We start from the raw sequence: 21,927 nt of genomic DNA, 5'->3' as shown, positions 1-21,927 counted from the left end.
TGTCAGCTCCCAGTTCAAGGTGAGGCTACCAGTAGGCCCACTGTCAGCTCTCAGTTCAAGGTGAGGCTTGCAGTTGGCCCACGGTCAGCTCCCAGTTCAAGGTGAGGCTACCAGTAGGCCCACTGTCAGCTCCCAGTTCAAGGTGAGGCTACCAGTAGGCCCACTGGCTCATGCAGTCTACAAGTACTGCATGCAATGCACAAATACTGTATGTTCTCTTGAAATACTGTATGTACTCTTCGAACATTGAGGGTAGTTCTATAGACTGCCTTAAGGGTCATCCGACAAACACAACCAGTCACCAATTAAACAATTACCGACATCACCAATTAAGCATCACACAAAGAATTGGTGAAATGTTTAACCAAAACCCAAACACACACACGGAAGCAGTGAGGTCCTGGTGGTGGCGAGGGTCAGACCTCTCACTCCTCTCCTCTGTCTCCTCACTCCTCTGCTCTGTCTCCTTGTCTCCTCTCCTCAGAACTCCCTCCACTCTCTGATGGCGTCGCTAAGCTCCTCCCATCCCTTCTTCGTCCGCTGCATCAAACCAAACACACACAAGGTTGGACCTGAACCACACGCACGCACGCACGCACGCACACACACACACACACACACACACACACACACACACACACACACACACACACACACACACACACACACACACACACACACACACACACACACACACACACACACACACACACACACACACACACACACAGATGCAGGATCTTTATCTCCCGCATCGTCGCAATGTTTCTTGCTGTCATAAACTTTTTTTTTTTTTTACTTCGTTGGGGTATCGTTTTAATCAGAACAACGCCCTCTTGAGGATGTTTTGCTCAACGTCCATTCCAATGTAAAGGACGCATGAAAGTACGAGGGCAGTGATGGTTAGAACGTTGATAACGTACGTCTCTATTTACGCACGAAGTGGGAGCATAACTTAAGACATGTCACACACACACACACACACACACACATGCTAGGACACGTCACACACTCGCTCTCTTAGACATGTCACAAATGCACACACAGACACACAAACGCTAGGCCATGACACACACAAACATTAGGACATGTCACAAACACACACACACACACACACACACACACACACCCAACCCCCCCCCCCCACACACACACACACACACACACACACTAGGTAGGACTTGTCATACACACACACACACAATCCTCATCTTCAATTCACACACTCCTCTCCGGCGACCCAGCGAGAGAAGGCCCCCGCTGGGTTCCCTGTGACTTGTGACCCCCGGTTGCCAAGCAACAGGCTGGGCAGGGGGATGTGAATGTCAACGTGAGGTTGATCCGGGTCTGGAGCTCAACTCTACAGTTCAACCAGAGTACACACCGCTTTGAGTACTGCAGTGTGTAGTAAATCTAGGCGTAATACTCACTACAACATGGTATTTACAGTGAGTTTTGGATTAAAGCTAATGTTATTATTAAATACATGTGCACACGCACACGCGCACACACATACACAGACCTAACTGTGCACATGCACGCACATTTACACCTAGATTCCCCAGCATCATTCGTGTGCTGTGTTAGTATTTGGTGCATACTCAAGCTAGCTGTATGTGTTTGCGTGTGCTACGCTAGCCTGTGCTACGCTAGCCTGTGCTAGCCACCGTAGGCCAGCTGCTCGGTGTGACTTTATGAGGGGGAGTTTTCCGTCTGGCCTTCCCCTCCGACAGCAGGTAAACTGGCTAATGGCTTCTGATTGGTCCTTAATGGATCCAGTACAGGGACGGGGGCGGAGTCAGGGGGGGTTTGCCCTGCAGCTTGTGTCGGGGGTTGGGACCCCTTAACAGGCCCCAAGAGGCGTCCGTGTTGTCTGCCTGAATGGAATGAGGGTCATTAGCTGTGTGTGTGTGTGTGTGTGTGTGTGTGTGTGTGTGTGTGTGTGTGTGTGTGTGTGTGTGTGTGTGTGTGTGTGTGTGTGTGTGTGTGTGTGTGTGCAATCTGTTCATGGATTTTATGCGTTGTGTCGATATATTGATGCCTGACCCCCGACATCTGCACTGTGACCTTTGACCCCTTGGGCGTGATGTCCCAGCTGTCCTATCGGTATTTAAAGACACACTTTGATATTGATTAATATTAATAGCTGATAATAAATCCTCATTTGACTCAAGTCCAGCTTGATTTAGCTCTTGAACAGATCATTAGTATATATATCTCTACGTATAGATAGAGATTTATTGGTGTTTTCTATCAAAAACAACATGTCATTAAGGAGCAGGTAGGGGTTAGACAGTACAGAGACAGGTCATTAAGGATCAGGTAGGGGATAGACAGTACAGAGACGGGTCATTAAGGATCAGGTAGGGGATAGACAGTACAGAGACAGGTCATTAAGGAGCAGGTAGGGGTTAGACAGTACAGAGACAGGTCATTAAGGAGCAGGTAGGGGTTAGACAGTACAGAGACAGGTCATTAAGGAGCAGGTAGGGTTAGACAGTACAGAGACAGGTCATTAAGGAACAGGTAGGGGTTAGGGGTCATCTTGCTCGAGGAGGCCTACAGGTACACTGCGGAATCAGGGGATCGAACCCACAACCTTATAGCTGTGAGGGCAGGACCTCGACCACTAGACTATGTTCCCAACTGCAACCAAAGCGGACTTGTTCTGCTCTCCTCCTGATGGTTTTGATCTCAGACCTCTTGAAACACCATCAGACCGGGTTTAGTTGAACCCTGAGATGATGTGGTTGTCTTAGGTTGAAGGGTTGGGCTGTCTGGGTTGTGTGTCTGTGTTGTGTGTCTGTGTGTATGTGTGTGATGCTTGGTTTGAAAGTAAACAGATTTGGTCCTTCATAGAACACGCCTACACACACACACACACACACACACACACACACACACACACACACACACACACACACACACACACACACACACACACACACACACACACACACACACACACACACACACACACACACACAGACACACACGCACACACCCCTCCCCCACATGCATCACATCGTAGATCTCATCACATCCATCACATTCTCTCTCTCTGTTTTATGTCGCCCTTTGTCCTCAATATTATCTGTCTCTGTCTCACTGTATATCTCTCTGTCTCTCTCTCTCTCAGTCTCTCTCTCTCTCTCAGTCTCTCTGTCTCTGTCTCTGTCTCTGTCTCTGTCTCTGTCTCTGTCTCTCTCTGTCTCTGTCTCTCTCTGTCTCTGTCTCTCTCTCTCTGTATCTCTCTGTCTCACATTATCTCTCTGTCTCTGTCTCTGTCTCTCTCTCTCTCTCTCTCTGGCTTTCTCTCTCTGGCTCTCTCTGGCTCTCTCTGGCTCTCTCTCTCTCCCTCTCTCTCTCTCTCTCTCTCTCTCTCTCTCTCTCTCTCTCTCTCTCTCTCTCTCTCTCTCTCTCTCTCTCTCTCTCTCTCTCTCTCTCTCTCTCTCTCTCTCTCTCTCTCTCTCTCTCTCTCTCTCTCTCTCTCTCTCTCCCTGTCTCCCTCCCTGTCTCCCTCCCTGTCTCCATCTGATACACACAATCCTCTCTGTCAAACAAGTGGCCGCACAAATTAGCCTCAGCAAGAGATGCGTTACCATAGTAACACCCGTCACTGAAGACCTCCCCCCCCCCCCCCCTCCAGCCCACCTCCCCCTTTCTATACACACACACACACACACACACACACACACACACACACACACACACACACACACACACACACTCAGAAGGGGGAGTGGACTGAGCATTGGGAGCCTTTGTTCAGCGTGGCGATGGCAGTGTGCGTGTGTGTGAGTCCCTGAGAGTGAGTGTGTGTTGACGAGAGGGACCACAGCGCCCGGGTCTTTGGGGAACTTTCCGGACCTTTTCCCTTCTGCGCGCCGGGGGTTCGGCTCCAGGATGAGGTGCGTCCGTGCACGGTAAGGTCCACATGCGTCGCGCGGCTGCGTGCTCTTACTCTGGCACCACCACAACGTGGTCCTTTCAAAATAAGAGCCCGGGGACACGAGGGTCTCTGGGAGGGCAGGCGGGTCGGTGGAAAGAGGGTTAGGGGTTCTGTGTGCGTCTGTGCAGCGCTGTGTGTGTCTGAGGAGTGGTGGGTTGTGTGTTGTGTTGTGGGGTGTGTTGCTGAGTGTGTGTGTGTGTCTGTGGTGTGTGTGTGTGTGTGTGTTGTGCGTTGTGTTATGGTGTGTGTTGTATTGCTGTGTGTGTCGAAGAGCTGCGGGTGTGTTGCAGTGTGTGTCATTGGCGTGCTGTGTGTTGCGGGGTGTGTTGGGTTGCTGGTTGTACTGGTGTCGGTGGTGGGCTGGTTGTACTGGTGTCGGTGGTGGGCTGGTTGTACTGGTGTCGGTGGTGGGCTGGTTGTACTGGTGTCGGTGGTGGGCTGGTTGTACTGGTGTCGGTGGTGGGCTGGTTGTACTGGTGTCGGTGGTGGGCTGGTCTTACGGTGTAGCGCCACAGGCGGGACACGTGTTGAATCAGTCAGACTGTTTGGGAACAAACTCTGCATTGGTCTGTTTCTCTGCCTGGCTGTCTCTCTCTGTCTGTCTGTCTGTCTGTCTGTCTGTCTGTCTGTCTGTCTGTCTGTCTGTCTGTCTGTCTGTCTGTCTGTGTCTCTCTCTGTCTGTCTGTCTGTCTGTGTCTCTCTCGGTCTGTCTCTTTCTCTCTGTCTCTTTCTCTCTGTCTCTGTCTCTTTCTCTCTGTCTCTTTCTCTCTGTCTCTGTCTCTTTCTCTCTGTCTCTGTCTCTTTCTCTCTGTCTCTCTGTCGCTCTGTCTCTCTGTCGCACTCGCTCTCTGTCGCTCTCGCTCTCTGTCGCTCTCGCTCTCTCTCGCTCTCGCTCTCTCTCTCTCGCTCTCTCTCTCTGTCTATGATGCAGTATAATATGCTCCATGTCTGGTCTATGTCAATAGACTCACCTCTGGTTGGACTCCTCCCCCCTCCCCTCCATCAGCCTATCAGAGAGGCGGTCTGGTTAGACTCCTCCCCTCTGCTCCTCTGGGTAGTCCGCCGCGGGTCCAGGTGGATCGGCTCTCAGTTTGACTCCTGAACTGCTCTGATCCGTTGTGGTTCGGCTTAGGATTGGGATCCTTAGGTAGTTAGATGTTCCTAATCAGAGACGTCTGTGAAGCCGAGCCTCTCCAAATCTGGGTTTTCAAAGACCCCCCGGGAACACCCCCCCCCCTCCCCCCCTTCCTTTATCCAGCTGAAAGCCCAAGGAGAAGTCTCTATCCAAAGAGACAAATCATGAATGCAGAGACATGTCATTAATCGAGCAAGTAAGGGTTAGACAGTACAGAGCCGGGTCATTAAGGAGCAGGTAGGGGTTAGACAGTACAGAGACGGGTCATTAAGGAGCAGGTAGGGGTTAGACAGTACAGAGACAGGTCATTAAGGAGTAGGTAGGGGTTAGACAGTACAGAGACAGGTCATTAAGGAGCAGGTAGGGGTTAGACAGTACAGAGACAGGTCATTAAGGAGCAGGTAGGGGTTAGACAGTACAGAGACAGGTCATTAAGGAGTAGGTAGGGGTTAGACAGTACAGAGACAGGTCATTAAGGAGCAGGTAGGGGTTAGACAGTACAGAGACAGGTCATTAAGGAGCAGGTCGGGGTTAGTCAATACAGAGACAGACAGGTGTACCAAGAACCTTTCAGCTTGGAGTCAACACATTGGACTACACCATAACACCCCCCGCGGTTTAGTAAAATGTCTGCATGTCCATCGAGATGTGGAATACAAACAGGTTTCTTGTGTGTGGGTGAGTGACTGAGTGAGAGAGAGACTTCCTGACACCAGCTCTTGTTTTTGTGACATTCAAGGCTCTTCTATTATGCTAATGGCGGCTATGCTAATGAGGGCCCTCTGGGACCAATGGCAGATAATGGCCGTCTTTGAGGCCCCAGGGCCGGTGCTGTGGGGGGGGTCTTGATAAAGGGGTCTTTAGGAGGGGGCCTGAAAGCTTCCTGTTGTCCCGACGCCCCCCTGCACCCCAGAGGTGACTCCGGGTTACGGGGACATGAATGGGGCTCCCTCCAGTGGAAAGGTCGTCGCCGCGGCAACAGAAGACGCCTGTGTCCTCCGCTAGCTGGGCCCTGTCGCGCGCTACGCACCCGCACGTCCACCGCTGGCCCTAGGTCAGAGGTCACGGCAGAACACGAACGTGTGTGTGTGTGTGTGTGTGTGTGTGTGTGTGTGTGTGTGTGTGTGTGTGTGTGTGTGTGTGTGTGTGTGTGTGTGTGTGTGTGTGTGTGTGTGTGTGTGTGTGTGTGTGTGTGTGTGTGAGACGTGCACTTGGCAGAATCTGAAGTTTGGACGTCACGCATCCACCGTCTATTAGCATAGTGCGGTTAGCTTTTCGCTAACGAGGCGTCAGTCTTCTCGCCTTTGGGCATCCCAACATTCCATCACAGCTCATTATCATAATGTACGAGCCAATCACAGTATAGTACATCACCCTGTCCTGCCATGACATGGAACTACGTCAATCTACGGAGCACTTCGTATTTCCCGTAGTTTTTCAGTGGTTTGGGAGTCTTGAAGTGATCTTGTAGTAGTTTCCCAATCCTGAGTCCTGAAGTGGTTATCTAGCAGTTTTGTCCCGATCTAAAATGGCCTCCACGTTGCCCTGATCCAAAGTGGCCTCTCCGGTGTCCAGATCCAAAATGGCGTGCACCGAGCCTGCTGTGGTCTGAGCCTGCTGTGTGTGTGTGTGTCATCAGATGCCCGAGCAGTTCAACGCGGTGGTGGTGCTGAACCAGCTCCGCTACTCTGGGATGCTGGAGACGGTGAAGATCCGGCAGCACGGCTTCCCCATCCGGAGGCCCTTCCAGGACTTCTGCTGCAGGTCGGTACCACCCCCCCCCTTCCCCCTCCCCCCGCCTCTCAGCTCCTCAGCATCCGCATGGTCACCATGGCAACGGGATTCATAGAGTGAAACCACAAACTATGGGACTATACTACACTACACTAATACAGTACTACTACACTACAGAACTATACATTGTCCATGATTTAACAATCTTCACACACATGTGCGTTGTTGACAAATTCTGGGACTGCTGCGATTGCCATGTGAAAAGGAACCGCTCCAAACCAAAAAATAAATATTTAGGGCATATGAATACGCCCAAAATAGTCTCTCTCTATCTCTATCGCTCTCTCTCTCGCTCTCGCTCTCTCTCTCGCTCTCGCTCTCGCTCTCTCTCTCTCGCTCTCGCTCTCTCTCTGGTTCTGTCTATCTCTCTCTCTATCTCTGTCTCTCTCTCTCTCTCTGGCTCTCTCTCTCTCTCTGGCTCTCTCTCTCTGGCTCTCTTTCTCTGGCTCTCTCTCTCTGGCTCTCTTTCTCTCTCGCTCTTGCTCTCTGGCTCTCTCTCTCTCTCTGGCTCTCTCTCTCTCTCTCTCTCTCTCTCTCTCTCTCTCTCTCTCTCTCTGATTGATGATTTTTGAGTAAATAAATAAACTGAAAAGGGAAAATTGGTCAATTTGTCTGTTGGAAATATCTTTTGCATAAACATACCCTTATAGCCTTTGTTCCTCTACAGTAAATTATATTCATTCATTGCACTTTCAGGGAGACTTGGGCTACATTCAGCCAGTTGGAACAGAAGAACACACCCTAATAGACGTGTTTAGTATGCAGGATTTGATGCCGCATTCCTACACTTATAAAATGCAATTCAATGTGGAAGTAATCAAAGTATTCAGAATACAATTCTTAGATTGAGTAATGTAACGGAATACGTTACATATTACATTTTTGGGCATGTATTCTGTATTCTGTAACTGGATACATTGTAATCCTTCCCAACACTGTACTATACTAATACACTAGTACAGTACTTCTACAGTAATACTATACCACAGTACTACACTACTGCAGAACTATACTACTACGCTTATACAGTAATACAGCATTACTGTAATAGTAAACTGCATAATATTGAGGGTAATAAATCAAGGCCTTTCCGGTTGCTGTGACGAGTCAGAAAAGGAGGCCAGTCCTGGTCAGAGCGCTGCTGTGCAGGACGCGGTCTCTCTGCTGCCAGTGGGGCGTTGACCCTTTGAGCCCTGCCTGGTTCTCTCGAGTCATGTGCAATGTTGCAGTGCCATTGTTTTTTGCTTGTTGAGCTGCTTGTTGAGGCTCACTTAGGCCCGCAGACTAAACTATGCAGTTGAGATATTTTTCCTCCGCAATACTGAAAATGCAAGACTTGCTTCCTAGGTCAATGTTTGGGAACAAATTAGTGTAGGAATATCAGAAATTACATCTTTGCATCATTAATCTACAACTTAAACGTAGAGTATCTGTTGATTCATTACCTACACAAAAAAGATAATTCAACAAAATAAAGTCGCCTGGCCTCCTGGGTAATCCCACACAGCACTAGAACTAGATGTAGCTACTGTTAGCTCCACCTAGTACTAGCTGTAGCTACTGTAAGCTCCACCTAGCGCTAGCTGTAGCTTAGGTTAGCTCCACCTAGCGCTAGCTGTAGCTACTGTTAGCGCCACCTAGCGCTAGCTGTAGCTACTGTTAGCTCCACCTAGCGCTAGCTGTAGCTACTGTAAGCTCCACCTAGCGCTAGCTGTAGCTCAGGTTAGCTCCACCTAGCGATAAGTAATAAGTACTGCTATAGTCCTACATCGGTACTACAGCTGGATTGATCCTGCTGTTACTTGTTGACCCCGCCCACTTACTACTTGCCACGCCCACTCCCCAGGTACAAGGTGCTAATGAGGGGTGTGGCCCTGGCCGAGGACCCCAGGGGGCGGTGCCTTGAGCTGCTCCAGACCTACGACAGCAGCAGCAGCCAATGGCAGCTTGGCAAAACCAAGGTGAGGGATTTAGAGAACGAGGAAGTAGTTGGTTGTTTGTATACATTTCCTCATACTCACATCGTGAGTTCAGACCGAGTGGTGTCTGTGGATGTTTTAGTGGTTGGAAATTATGAAGTGTATGACACAAGATTTTACAGTTTATATAATACAATATACAATATCATGTTTTTGTTCCACAACAATAATATTATGATCTGGTGGGGCTTTGGCTCTCTGGTGAAAGGTCTAGGTTGAGTCGTGAGGTCCTCTCATCATCTCCTCTCCTCCTCATGTCATCATCTCCTTCCTTCCTCCCTTCTCCTCCTATCTTCTTCTCTCCTCCTCTCCTTTCTTCCTCTCATCTCCTCCTATCTTCTCCTCTCCTCCTCTCCTCTCCTTATTTCCTCTCCTCCTCTCCTCTCCTCCACATCTCTCCTCCCCTCTCTTCCTCCTCCTCTCCTGTCCAGGTGTTCCTCAGAGAGTCTCTGGAGCATCGCCTGGAGAAGGAGCGCGAGGAGGAGGTTCTGCGGGCGGCCATGATCATCCAGGCCCATGTACTGGGCTTCATCGCCAGGTAACGCTCTTAATCCCTCTTCCAGAACAGAGGAGTCACGTGACACGCTGAAACAGACAGAACTTTACATCAGATGCAGACAAAACATGTCGCAAACCTCTAAAGGCTGCTACAGACCGGCCCAACCGTTGGCCATCTGAAACGTTTGAGGAGACTCGGACGAGTTTGTTCAGATGTGTTGGAAGCTTTTGGTGCGGACGGTGTCTGGTCTGATTCAACATGCAAAGTCTGAGTGCATTGGCATCTGAGGAATAGAGCCTCTGCTTGGTTGTCTTCTGCTAGCAAACAATCAGCGAATCACCGTGGAGTGTGGGAGGGAAGGAATAGCGCCATGAGAATAGCGCCTCTTGCAAGCACAGAACATGCTGTGTAGTTGGCAGTAGTCTTCGCGGTGTGTTTCAATGCAATTTTTCTTCCAAACGGGTCAGACAAGAGGCATCGGAGTGGTCGGATCAAGGCAGTTGGCCGTTGGTTTGAGTGTGGGTGGTGTGTAGGACTTCCCGTACACCTTGGCTTTCAGGGTTTCAATAAACCGGCCTTTCTGGAAATGTATAGCGTCAATCTTAGCTGTGAAGACTTCCTTGTGGCACAAGATGAACTACATTTTTGAGGGGCGGTGCGGCAACAAATGGAACTGGGTGTTTACCGCATGCAATAAAATAATTCAGTCGAGAGCAAACCCTGAACCTGTCAGGAAGCCCCGGACGAATCCAGTCATCCAAATGGCGAGACTCAAATCCCTAGCGGAGCGTGACGTCTACTGCTGTTCCATCTGTCTGGATCAGCTGCGCGAGCCGGTGACCATACCCTGTGGACACAGCTACTGCCTGGGCTGCATCAGAGACTATTGGAGCCACGACAGGAGGTTCTTCAGCTGTCCCCAGTGCAGGAAGATCTTCACGTTGAGACCGGCTCTGGAGAAGAACACCGTTCTAGCGGAGCTCATTGAAAACACGGAGGCAGCAGCCAACAGACAGCCTGACCCTGACCCTGACCCGGACCCTGACCCGGACTCTGACCCCTGCTCTGCTGGACCCGGAGAAGTGGGCTGTGACATCTGCACCCTGGTGAAGATGACGGCCATCAAGACCTGTCTGGTTTGCATGGTGTCCTACTGTGAGGAGCACGTCCTGAGTCACTATCAAGTGGCCGGGCTGAAGAGACACAAGCTGGTGGAACCGACAACCGAACTCCAGGACAACATCTGCCCCCGTCACGACGAGGTCATGAGGATCTACTGCCGCCGAGACCGGGTCAGTATCTGTAACCTGTGTGCTGTGGACGAGCACCGAGGCCATGAGACGATCACAGCCGAGGCCGAGAGACTCGAGAGGCAGAAGGATCTCATCGGGCACCAGAGAGTCGTGCAGGCAAGGATCCAGAAGGTGGAGGAAGATGTTGTGGTTCTTCAGGAGGAGATTGACTCTATCAATCACTCTGCTAACGTAGCATTGAGAGATATTGACGAGCTCTTTGCTGAGATGATCCGTCCCCTTGAGAGCCAGAGGGCCGACATTAAAGAGAAGATCAGGACCAAGGAGAAGGTGGCGGTGAGCCGGCTCCACGACCTGCTGCGTAACCTGGAGCAGGAGAACTCCGTGATGAGGAGGAGCATCGATGACCTGGATGCTCTCTTCCAGAGCCACAGTGACATTCACTTCCTGAAAGAATGCCCTCAGGACTTGTTTCTCAAGAAGTACACAGGCCTGCCCTCGAGAGGCCCTGATCCCATGCAGTACTTGAAGAACGTGACCTTAGCTTTGGCCAAGATGAGGAATAAACTAAAGGTGTTTGTAAAAGACGAAGCCCCTCCTGTTTCACGAGCCGTGGCCGAAGTGGACGTCCTGCCTTCACAGCAGGCTGAGCCCAAGTCCAGGAGTGACTTCTTACAATACTCATGTGAACTGAGCTTCGACCCAAAGACAAAAACCAAATTCCTGACTCTGTCCGAGGATGACCGAAAGGTGATGTCTGAGGGGAACAAAAAGGTCAAGTTTGTGGGTACCAGAGCGGTGAGGCCGAAGAAGAACCGAGCAGGAAAGCAAAGCCCGCTGGTCTGGGCGGTGGAGCAGTGTCTGAGTAAAGAGTCTCTGACTGGGAGGCAATACTGGGAGGTCAGCTGGACCACGCGCTACGTCTCCATCGCCATGGGTTACAAGGACAGCTTGTGGAATGACCAGGGCGCCGACGACAAGTCCTGGGCTCTGATCGTCTGCCCCACCGCCGTTGAATTCAAACACAACGACGTCATCACCCTGCTCCCCGGCCCGCACCCCTCCAGGGTGGGGGTGTACCTGGACTACAGGGCGGGCACCCTGCGGTTCTACTGCTCCGATACCATGACCCTGCTGCACAAAGTGCAGACCATCTTCACCCAGCCGCTGTTCGCTGGCGTCACACTGGACGCTCAGAGCGGGGCGACGGCAGAGTTCTGCTATCCTCGCTTAGCTTAGAAGAGCGGTTTAAGATTGAAATGTGACTTCCTCTATGATTGGAGGTTGGTTATCTTTTGTTATGTTCTCGGAACAGTTGCTATTTGTTATGACTGATGATGGGAATGCAGCATTAGCCTGGAACTTAAAGCATCGGGAAATTCTGAATTTTTTGACGTTATGAATGTCAAATGTCAGTTGAATTAGATGTTTTAAAGTTATGCTTCTACTCCAGTAAATAAAAAATTCATTGTCTTAAGTTTTGTTTTTTCAAACATACCCCTCCCCCTCGCTAGATGGGAATGTAGGGGGTGGAGCTGAAGAGAAACCTAGCCCCGCCCCTTAAGTCAATTCAAATGTCAACAAGAAGTTTGCCAGATGGCATTCTTTTAATTCTTGAGGATGGACGGGTACTAGCTCAAACTGGTTATTTGGTTTCCTGTAAAGCTTTGTCACATTACGAATATAAGGTAAGGGACAATTAATGTTGATTTTTTTTTAAATCAAACTTCTACACCCAAACAAAAAAATGTATTATCAATTCATTATTCTTGAGATTTTTAATGTTTGGATCATATAAAAAAAAAAACATTTTATGTATTAGAATTAATTGTATGCTTATAAATGACGCCATTTAACAGGTTTTGGGCACATCTTTACCAGAATCTCCTGTAATGCTGGTTGTTTTACATTTCCTTTGACAATAAAACACTGAATCCTCATTTTCATGTTATTCTTCATGGGGAGAAAACATCATAACTGGGAAACCTAAAGTTGAATAACTTCGATACCACGATTGAGACCAAAACAACAAAATCATACAATGTAGATATTCTTTAAGATATTTGCGCCAAAAAATATATATTTGCCTACCTCTGGTATATATGGCTGTACCACCTAGTTATGATGCATTCCTTCACTCGCATCAGACTGATGAGTGTTTCGTCCAATGCTCTATCGTCAACTACGCTGCTGTCCTCCATTCTTGTCTACATGGTTGCTAAGCGCTGCTGTAGCCAAGTTCAACAGTACACCGTAACCAGGTTAAAACAAAGGTTTCACCTCTAGGTGGCGGCAGACTCACCGGAGTGTGCCAAGGTATGTCCAAGGACGTATGTGTGGCTGGGCAATGGCCGTCTCTTGGCAAATGGCCCCGTTATTTTGTTCTGCATTCTCTTGGCGAATGGGCGGCCATTTCAGTCGGCCTTCTCTTGGCGAATGAGCGGCCATGTTTGGAGACATGCGGGCCAGTTGTTGTTGTTTTCCACACTGCTCAGCTTTCCTCCCCGTGGATGCGTCAAACCTCCTCTGCGGATCTCTCCCCTCAACAGGAAACAGTACAGGAAGCAGCTGCAGTGCATTGTGGTCATTCAGAAGAACTACCGGGCGTTCTTCTGGCGCAGGAGGTTCCTGCTGCTGCGGCAGGCGGCGCTCACCTTCCAGCGGCTCGTCCGCGGCCGGCGCGCCCGCCGCCTCTGCAGCCTGCTCCTGGAGGAGAGGCGGAGCAGGGAGGAGGAGGAGGAGAGGAGGCGCAGCGAGGAGCGGAGGGAGATGGAGAGGTAAGGGGTCGTTACGTGTAGAGACTTTTACGAACGAGACATGGTCAGGACGTACAGAGACTGGCGCTGAGTTGTAAAACCTAAATCTAACATGTCCGTCTGTCTTTTGTGTTTTTCAGAGAAAGACAACGGTTGGAGACTGAGTTACTTGCGAAACAGGTATAGCCAAAATGCCCTCCTTACTGGTCTCCCTCCCTCCCTGTCTCACTGCCTCCCTCTGTCTCGCCTCCGTGTCTCACTCCCTCCCTCCCTCCCTGTCTCACTCCCTCCCTCTCTCTCGCCTCCCTGTCTCACTCCCTCCCTCCCTCCCTGTCTCACTCCCTCCCTGTCTCACTCTCTCCCTCTCTCCCTGTCTCACTACCTCCCTCTCTCTCGCCCTCCCTTTCCCACTGCCTCCCTCTGTCTCGCCTCCCTGTCTCACTCCCTCCCTGTCTCACTCCCTCCCTCCCTCCCTGTCTCCCTCCCACCCTGCGTTCTCGTCCTGGTCCTTCTGTATCTCCTCATCCATCTCCTGTCCCTCCTGACGGTGTCCAGGCGGAGGCAGCGAGGGCGCTGGAGGAGGCTCGGTGCGAGGAGGCGCCCGGGGAGGAGCCCGGTTCCCCCCTGGTCCCGGGCTCCGTGGAGGAGGAGGCGCCGGCGGCGGCGGCGGCGGACGGGATCCGCCCCCAGGAGGTGTCCAAGGTGGAGGAGATCCTCCGCCTGGAGCGGGAGATCCAGGCCCTGCAGCGGCAGAAGGAGCGGCAGGAGCTGTCCCTCACGGAGGCCTCCCTGTGCCGGCTGCACCTCCTCCGGGACCAGGAGCTGCGGCGGCTGGAGGACGACGCCTGCAAGGCCGCCCAGCAGTTCCTCGACTCGCTGAACTTCGACGAGATCGACGAGTGCGTCCGCAACATCGAGAGCTCGCTGGGCTCCGGCGGCGAGGCGGCGGCGGCGCCGGCCAAGGGGGGCGGCGATGAGGGGGAGCAGGAGGAGGAGGAGGAGGAGGAGGTGGACGAGGGCTTCGGCGCCGACGACGACAAAGACTCGCCCAACCCCAGCGAGCACGGCCACTCGGACGGCCAGCGCACCAGCGGCATCCGCACCAGCGACGACTCGTCGGAGGAGGACCCGTACGCCAACGACGGCATAGCCCCGCCCCCCGGCCTGCTGCACCCGGGGGGGGGGGCCCTCCCACCGCCACCGCCGCCCGTCGCCTGCCACAGCGTGTCCTCCAGCGGGGACTCTGCCTACTGCCACCCCCAGGCCTCGTCGGAGGCCCCGTCGGAGGTGGAGCTGATCCCGCCCGACGAGGACTCGGACTACGACCAGGACGACTACGACCAGGACGCCCTGGGCTCCAGCGCCGGGCGGCCCGGGTCGCACCCCCGCAGCGGGCAGTGGTCCCCGGACTACCAGGGCTCCCTGGGCACCTACAGCAGCTCGGCGGCATACCGCTTCAGCTCCGAGGGGCCGCAGTCTTCGGTGGGTAGACCCTCCCCTGCTCCCGGTCCAGTCTGGGGTCCAAGGCCAAAGAGTACTGATGTGGTTTATGCTAGTTTAGCATAGCGCAAGTTAGCCATAGCAGATGCCTCGACTTACCCTCATCCGACTCAATTTAGCATGACTTTAGGTGTAACTTTATTAACGTTGATTTAGCAAAGCGTCACTTGAAAGGAGGCTTACCTTAACCAACTTTACCTCAACTCCACTTTCATAGCATAACCAGAGAGGACCGCTTACCTTACATTACCTAAGCCTCTTGTGACCAGAGGATAGTTTAATGAAGTGTTTGTTAATCTCCTCTTCCTCCGCGGTCCAGTTGGAGGACAGTTTAGTGACCCTCAGTGTTTGTTCATCTCCAGTTGGAGGACAGTTTAGTGACCCTCAGTGTTTGTTAGTCTCCAGTTGGAGGACAGTTTAGTGACCCTCAGTGTTTGTTCATCTCCAGTTGGAGGACAGTTTAGTGACCCTCAGTGTTTGTTAATCTCCAGTTGAAGGAAAGTTTAGTGACCCTCAGTGTTTGTTAATCTCCAGTTGGAGGACAGTTTAGTGACCCTCAGTGTTTGTTAATCTCCAGTTGGAGGACAGTTTAGTGACCCTCAGTGTTTGTTCATCTCCAATTGGAGGACAGTTTAGTGACCCTCAGTGTTTGTTAATCTCCAGTTGGAGGACAGTTTAGTGACCCTCAGTGTTTGTTAATCTCCAGTTGGAGGACAGTTTAGTGACCCTCAGTGTTTGTTAATCTCCAGTTGGAGGACAGTTTAGTGACCCTCAGTGTTTGTTCATCTCCAGCTGGAGGACAGTTTAGTGACCCTCAGTGTTTGTTCATCTCCAGCTGGAGGACAGCGAGGAGGACTTCGACCGCTTCGAGACGGACGAGGAGCTGTCGTACCGCCGCGACTCTGTGTACAGCTGCGTCACGCTACCCTACTTCCACAGCTTCCTCTTCATCAAGGGTGAGGAGCGGCACACGCTAACGCAGAACACGCTAACAACACATCACACGTCAACAAACAGTCTTCCTCTTAAAGTAAAAGACATTACTAGACTATTACTAGATAACAAGAGATTGGATTATACTAGATTTTATTCTACAAGATTAGAATAGTTTTTATTCTACAAGATTAGAATAGATCTGATTATGCTAGATTAGGATATACTAGATCACAATAGTTTAGATGATCGTAGATCAGGATCTACTGGATCAAGCTCTAATAGATCACAAAAAGATTAAATTATGATTTGCTAGATTATACTATATTAGATTACACAATATAATACTAGATAAGGATCTACCAGATCACAATAGGTTAGATGACACTAGATGACACTAGATCAGGCTCCACTAGATCCCAGTGGATTCCTTTGGATCAGGTGACCCCCTCCCTAACCCCCTCCCTAACCCCGCCCCCCCCCCCTCCACAGGCGGTCTGATGAACACGTGGCGGCGGCGCTGGTGCGTGCTGAAGGACGAGACCTTCCTGTGGTTCCGGGCCAAGCAGGAGGCCCTGAAGCAGGGCTGGCTCCACAAGAAGGGCGGCGGCTCCTCCACACTGTCGCGCCGCAACTGGAAGCGCCGCTGGTTCGTGCTACGGCAGAGCAAGCTCATGTACTTCGAGAACGACGGCGAGGACAAGATGAAGGGCATGCTGGACATGCACGCCGCCAAGTCAGTACCCCAGCCTGAACCTTAGCCACTTAGCCGCACAGCCATGTAACCATGTAGCCACCTAGCCTTGTCGCTACTTAGCAACCTAGCCATGTAGCCACATAGTAATATAGCCATGGAGACACGTAGCCACCTAGCAATGCAGCCCCATCGCCATGTAGCCATATAGCAACCTAGCAAGATTATTTGTGACATCACACATTGCAAAGTAAACATTCTTTATCGTTATTGACCCTCGACCTCAGGGAACGGGTGTGTATAAACTGGTAGGCATTTGCAGCTCCTCAAAGTGTGTGTGTGTGCGTGTGCGTGTGTGTGTGTGTGTGTGTAGAGAGGTGGTAGATAACACGGGTAAGGAAAACGGGCTGGACATCGTGATGGCCGACAGAACGTACCACCTGATCGCAGAGACCGCAGAGGACGCCAGGTGAGTCTGTGTGTGTGTGTGTGTGTGTGTGTGTGTGTGTGTGTGTGTGTGTGTGTGTGTGTGTGTGTGTGTGTGTTCCTATCATATGATTTCACCAAGGCATGTGCAAGGATCATAAGATAAGCATGTTGTGGGCGGGTCTCTCTGCTGATTGGCTAACGGTGTGGTGCGGTGTGCTGTGATTGGCTTCAGCCAGTGGTTCAGCGTTCTGAGCCAGGTGCAGGGATCCACGGAGCAGGAGATCAGAGAGATGCACGATGAGCAGGCCAACCCCCAGAATGCAGTGGTGAGTACCGCCGCATTGCATGCTGGGGAACTGAGTTGTTTATTCTGATGTATGTGATGTGAACTGTTATTGAGAGAATTGTAGAAACTTGAAGGTTAAACTCATCTTCATCATGTGTAAACAAAAGGCCGCTCACCCTAACTGTTATTAATATTCTCTCCCTCCCTCCCTCCCTCCCTCCCTCCCTCCCTCCCTCCCTCCCTCCCTCCCTCCCTCCCTCCCTCCCTCCCTCCCTCCCTCCCTCCCTCCCTCCCTCCAGGGGACTCTGGATGTGGGGATGATTGATTCAGTTTGTGCATCAGACAACCCAGAGAGGTGAGGGAAATACAAACACAATCACTGAAGTGTGTGTGTGTGTGTGTGTGTGTGTGTGTGTGTGTGTGTGTGTGTGTGTGTGTGTGTGTGTGTGTGTGTGTGTGTGTGTGTAATGTGTATCTGTAATGTGTTTGTGTGTGTCTGTTGTGTAACATGTATGTGTTTCTGTAATGTTATGTGTGTGTGTGTGTGTGTGTGTAATTCTGTGTATGTGTTATGCTGTGTGTCTAGCGTATGTGTGTGTGTAATGCTGTCTGTCTGTAACGTGTGTGTTTGTGTGTCTGTAATGCTGTGTGTGTGTGTTTCGGTAACGTGTGTGTGTGTGTGTGTGTAATGCTGTTCGTCTGTAACGTGTGTGTGTGTGTGTGTGTCGGTAACGTGTGTGTGTGTGTGTGTGTGTGTCTGTAACGTGTGTGTGTATTTGTGTGTGTCGGTAACACGTGTGTGTGCGCTGCAGGTCCAACTCGTTTGTGATGATCACGGCGAACCGCGTGCTGCAGTGCCAGGCGGACACGCCGGAGGAGATGCACCACTGGATCACCCTGCTGCAGCGCTGCAAGGGCGACACCCGCGTGCACGGCCAGGAGTTCATCATCAGGGGTAGAGGCACACACATGCACACACACATACATGCACACACACACATGCATGCAAGCACACACACACACAATGTACTATACACAAACACACACACACACCAACACATTCATGCCCACACACACACACTCACACATGCATGCCATACACATGCACGTATGCACACACACGCATGCACACACACGCACAAATGCCCTCACATACAAGACCGGCTTGTGTTTGTGTGTGTGTGTTTAGCATTGCAAGTATATATTAGCATGCACTCATTAGCATGTTATAACCACACATGATAAACGCAAGCATACACAAACATGTAAACACACACACACACTCCAGAGCCTGCCTCCACTGAGGCGTGGTGCGGAGGAGGTGCACCACGCCGTGGTGAGGAGGTGTGAGGAGGCTCCAGACTCTGACCCCCCCCTGTTGCTCCGCAGGCTGGCTGCAGAAGGAGCTGAAGAACAGCAGCCGCGCGGCTCTGAAGCTGAAGAAGCGCTGGTTCCTGCTCACGCACAACTCCCTGGACTACTACAAGAGCTCGGAGCGCCAGGCGCTGAAGCTGGGGACGCTGGTGCTCAACAGCCTCTGCTCCGTGGTGCAGCCCGACGACAAGGTCTTCAAGGAGACCGGTGAGCACCACACCCGCCCCCCCGGGAGAGGGTGCACGCTCTGTGGGTCGTCTGGGAGGGGAAGTCAAACCACAACCCCCCCACGGGGAGATGGTGCAACTTCTGTGGGTCCTCGGGGAGGGGAGGTCAGAACACTTTTTTAAGAGCAGTAGTGCATAAAACATCAGATCTAGAACTCACTCGTTCAGAGTACACCTAGACTCTGCAAAGCCCCTCCCCTTACCTCCCCCCTTCTCACGCACTTATTGTATGTTGTACGTCCTGGCACTTAAATAAAAGTACTTAGGATCATTTAGCATCTTATCCTAACTCTCTGTTTTACTTAGCATTGTGTAGCATCTTCTCCTAGCTATCTTTGTTGTGTCGCTAGGTTAATGGGTTAACCTAGCGATTGTTAGGGCGTGGCACCTGGTTCTATGAACATCCTTACTGTACCGACAGATATATTTTTGTTTCTCTTTCTTCTGACAAATGTACTTATTGTAAGTCACTTTTGGATAGAAGCATCTGCTGGATGCCCTTAGCGTTCACCCCTAGCGCTAAACCCCACGAGGTTTCCTTCTGGGGCCTGGAGTCAGGAGCAAGGTGACCAACGGGTGCGTGTGCTCCGTCCACAGGCTACTGGAACGTGACGGTGTTCGGGCGGAGGCACTCGTACCGCCTCTACACCAAGCTGCTGACGGAGGCGTCCCGCTGGGCCGGCGCCATCCAGACCGTCATCGACTCCAAGGCGCCCATCGACACGCCCACCCAGCAGCTCATCCACGACATCAAGGTGAGGGGCCTGGGGTTAGACAGTACAGAGACACGCCCACCCAGCAGCTCATCCACGACATCAAGGTGAGGGGCCTTGGGGACCATCCGGACTATTGAAGGACCTTCTGTCATGTATCTAACCCTGTATCTTACCGGCATTTCTTCAAATTAAAGTGAAGGCTGATGCATGTCATAAAGGAGCAGGTAGGGGTTAGACTGTCGAGAGGAAAGTTGTTAATGAGCAGGTAGGGGTTGGATAGTTGAGATCCATGTCATAGAGGAACAGGTAGGGGTTAGGTAGTTGAGATCCAGGTCATAGAGGAGCAGGTAGGGGTTAGATAGTTGAGATCCATGTCATAGAGGAACAGGTAGGGGTTAGATAGTTGAGATCCATGTCATAGAGGAAAGGGAGGGGTTAGGTAGTTGAGATCCATGTCATAGAGCAACAGGTAGGGGTTAGATAGTTGAGATCCATGTCATAGAGGAGCAGGTAGGGGTTAGGTAGTTGAGATCCATGTCATAGAGGATCAGGTCAACTCAATTTCTTGCTCTGCTTTCAGACAACGGATCGGTTGCGATAGGTTCATTCTACTTCACATCTTGACGTCCTCAAAGTGTGTTCACGTGCACCACCAAGTCGAGGGAAATCCTCCTTCACGTTAAGCAATCACGGCAGATGATTTAGAGACCTGGAGGAAGGACATTTCTCAGATCGGGGCTCCATGCTGACTCTTCATCCCGTGGTTGTGTCTCCAGGAGAACTGTCTGAACTCTGAGGTGGTGGAGCAGATCTACAAGAGGAACCCCATCCTCCGTCACAGCCACCACCCGCTCCACTCGCCCCTGCTGCCCCTCCCCTACGGGGACATCCACCTCAGCTGTGAGTCTCCATCACCACCGACCCCATCAGCCTCCAACCGTCTGTCCCTCACGCCCCCGCACCCACCCCCCCGTCCACCCCTCAAACCAAACATCCACCCATCACTCATCACTCATCATTCATCCACCCATCACTCGTCCATTCATCACTCACCACGCATCCACTCCTCCACCCATTGGTTCATCCACACTGGTGCCTTGCTTCCCTTTCTTTAAACCTATTGACTCCATCAACGCGTCTCTCAGACTCTCTAACGATGTTAATCTTCTGATGGATTTGTAAGCACTCTCAGCACGGTGGACAGCGCTAGTGAGTGCTCTCATGTTCTGCTGTTCACACGCGACACCTCCTCAACCTCTGGACTCGTCTCCTCCCCTTTCTCTCCTCCACCCCGCCCCTCCCCCCTCCCCCTCCCTCCTCCACCCTTGACCTCTCCTCCCCTCCTCCTCGGCGCCTCCCCTCCCACTCCATCCCCCCTCTGACCCTGGCCCCTCCTCCTCCACCCCTGACTCTGACCCCGCCCCTCCACCCCTGACCCCTCCTCCACCCCTGACTCCGCCCCCCTGACCCCGCCCCTCCACCCCTGACCCCTCCTCCATCCCTGACCACGCCCCACCACCCCTGACTCCGCCCCCCTGCCCCCTCCTCCACCCCTGCCCACTCCTCCTCCACCCCTGACTCCGCCCCCCTGACCCCGCCTCCTCCTCCTCCACCCCTGACCCCTACTCCTCCAACCCTGACCCCGCCCCTCCACCCCTGCCCACTCCTCCACCCTGACTCCGTCCCCCTGACCCCGCCCCCTCCTCCTCCTCCGCCCTCCTGACCCCGCCCCCTCCTCCTCCCCCCCCTCCTCCTCCCCCTGACTCCGCCCCCTGACCCCGCCCCCCAGCCCTGAGGACCAAGGGCCCCACCACCCTGCAGGACGAGGCGCTGAAGGTGTTCGCCTCGCTGCAGCACCTGGAGGGCGTGGCGGACCCCCTGCCCGTCATCCAGGGGGTCCTGCGGACAGGCCAGGAGCTGCGGCCCCTGAGGGACGAGCTGTACTGCCAGCTGGTGAAGCAGACGGCACGGCCCCCCCTCCCCGGGGGCCCCGGGAACCTGTGCAGCTGGAGGATCCTGGCCTGCATGGCCTGCACCTTCCTGCCCAGCCGCGGCGTGCTCCGCTACCTCAAGTTCCACCTCAAGAGGTGAGGGGAGGGGGGAGCAGGCATGGAGGGGGGCATGGGAGGGAGGTGGGGGAGGGAGAAGGGGGAGGCGTGGGAGGGACAGGGGGAGGCGTGGCAGTGCTCGCTCTTGAGCGAGAGGGGGGCGATAGCTTAATAGTTAGGCTGTTGGTCTGACTCCCTGTTGATGTGTTCTGCGTTCAATCCCCCCTAAATAATCTTGTGTATCTACACCGTTTAAAGAGCAGAGGCTGCACACTATGTGTTGATCCCAAGGGGGTTATTCCCACCATTAGAAAGAAGTTCTGCATTTCATCCCTTTGGCTCCTTGTCATGA

General features: G+C 52.4%; 2 protein-coding genes across 2 annotated transcripts in view; both read left to right on the top strand.

The window, feature by feature from the left end:
* myo10 (myosin X) overlaps positions 1-21,927 on the top strand; it is a 69,380-nt gene that overhangs the window by 40,332 nt on the left and 7,121 nt on the right. Inside the window, exons 18-34 of the mRNA XM_056596188.1 lie at positions 485-565; positions 6,727-6,851; positions 8,728-8,842; positions 9,292-9,398; positions 13,162-13,389; positions 13,509-13,548; positions 13,924-14,850; positions 15,704-15,824; positions 16,294-16,537; positions 16,869-16,964; positions 17,157-17,250; positions 17,510-17,565; positions 18,023-18,165; positions 18,600-18,791; positions 19,409-19,566; positions 20,304-20,427; positions 21,317-21,614. Coding sequence (XP_056452163.1) covers positions 485-565; positions 6,727-6,851; positions 8,728-8,842; positions 9,292-9,398; positions 13,162-13,389; positions 13,509-13,548; positions 13,924-14,850; positions 15,704-15,824; positions 16,294-16,537; positions 16,869-16,964; positions 17,157-17,250; positions 17,510-17,565; positions 18,023-18,165; positions 18,600-18,791; positions 19,409-19,566; positions 20,304-20,427; positions 21,317-21,614 — 3,149 coding nt within the window. The remainder of the gene's footprint in view (positions 1-484; positions 566-6,726; positions 6,852-8,727; positions 8,843-9,291; positions 9,399-13,161; positions 13,390-13,508; positions 13,549-13,923; positions 14,851-15,703; positions 15,825-16,293; positions 16,538-16,868; positions 16,965-17,156; positions 17,251-17,509; positions 17,566-18,022; positions 18,166-18,599; positions 18,792-19,408; positions 19,567-20,303; positions 20,428-21,316; positions 21,615-21,927) is intronic.
* LOC130387183 (tripartite motif-containing protein 16-like) lies at positions 9,409-12,932 on the top strand. The gene has a single exon (XM_056596189.1). The coding sequence runs from the start codon at positions 9,992-9,994 to the stop codon at positions 11,849-11,851; it is 1,860 nt and encodes a 619-aa protein (XP_056452164.1). The 5' UTR covers positions 9,409-9,991; the 3' UTR covers positions 11,852-12,932.

This window comes from Gadus chalcogrammus, chromosome 8 (assembly GCF_026213295.1).
Source record: "Gadus chalcogrammus isolate NIFS_2021 chromosome 8, NIFS_Gcha_1.0, whole genome shotgun sequence".
NCBI classification, from domain to species: domain Eukaryota; kingdom Metazoa; phylum Chordata; class Actinopteri; order Gadiformes; family Gadidae; genus Gadus; species Gadus chalcogrammus.
The sequence above is the reverse complement of the archived record's forward strand: the minus strand, read 5'-3'. Positions and strand labels throughout refer to the sequence as shown.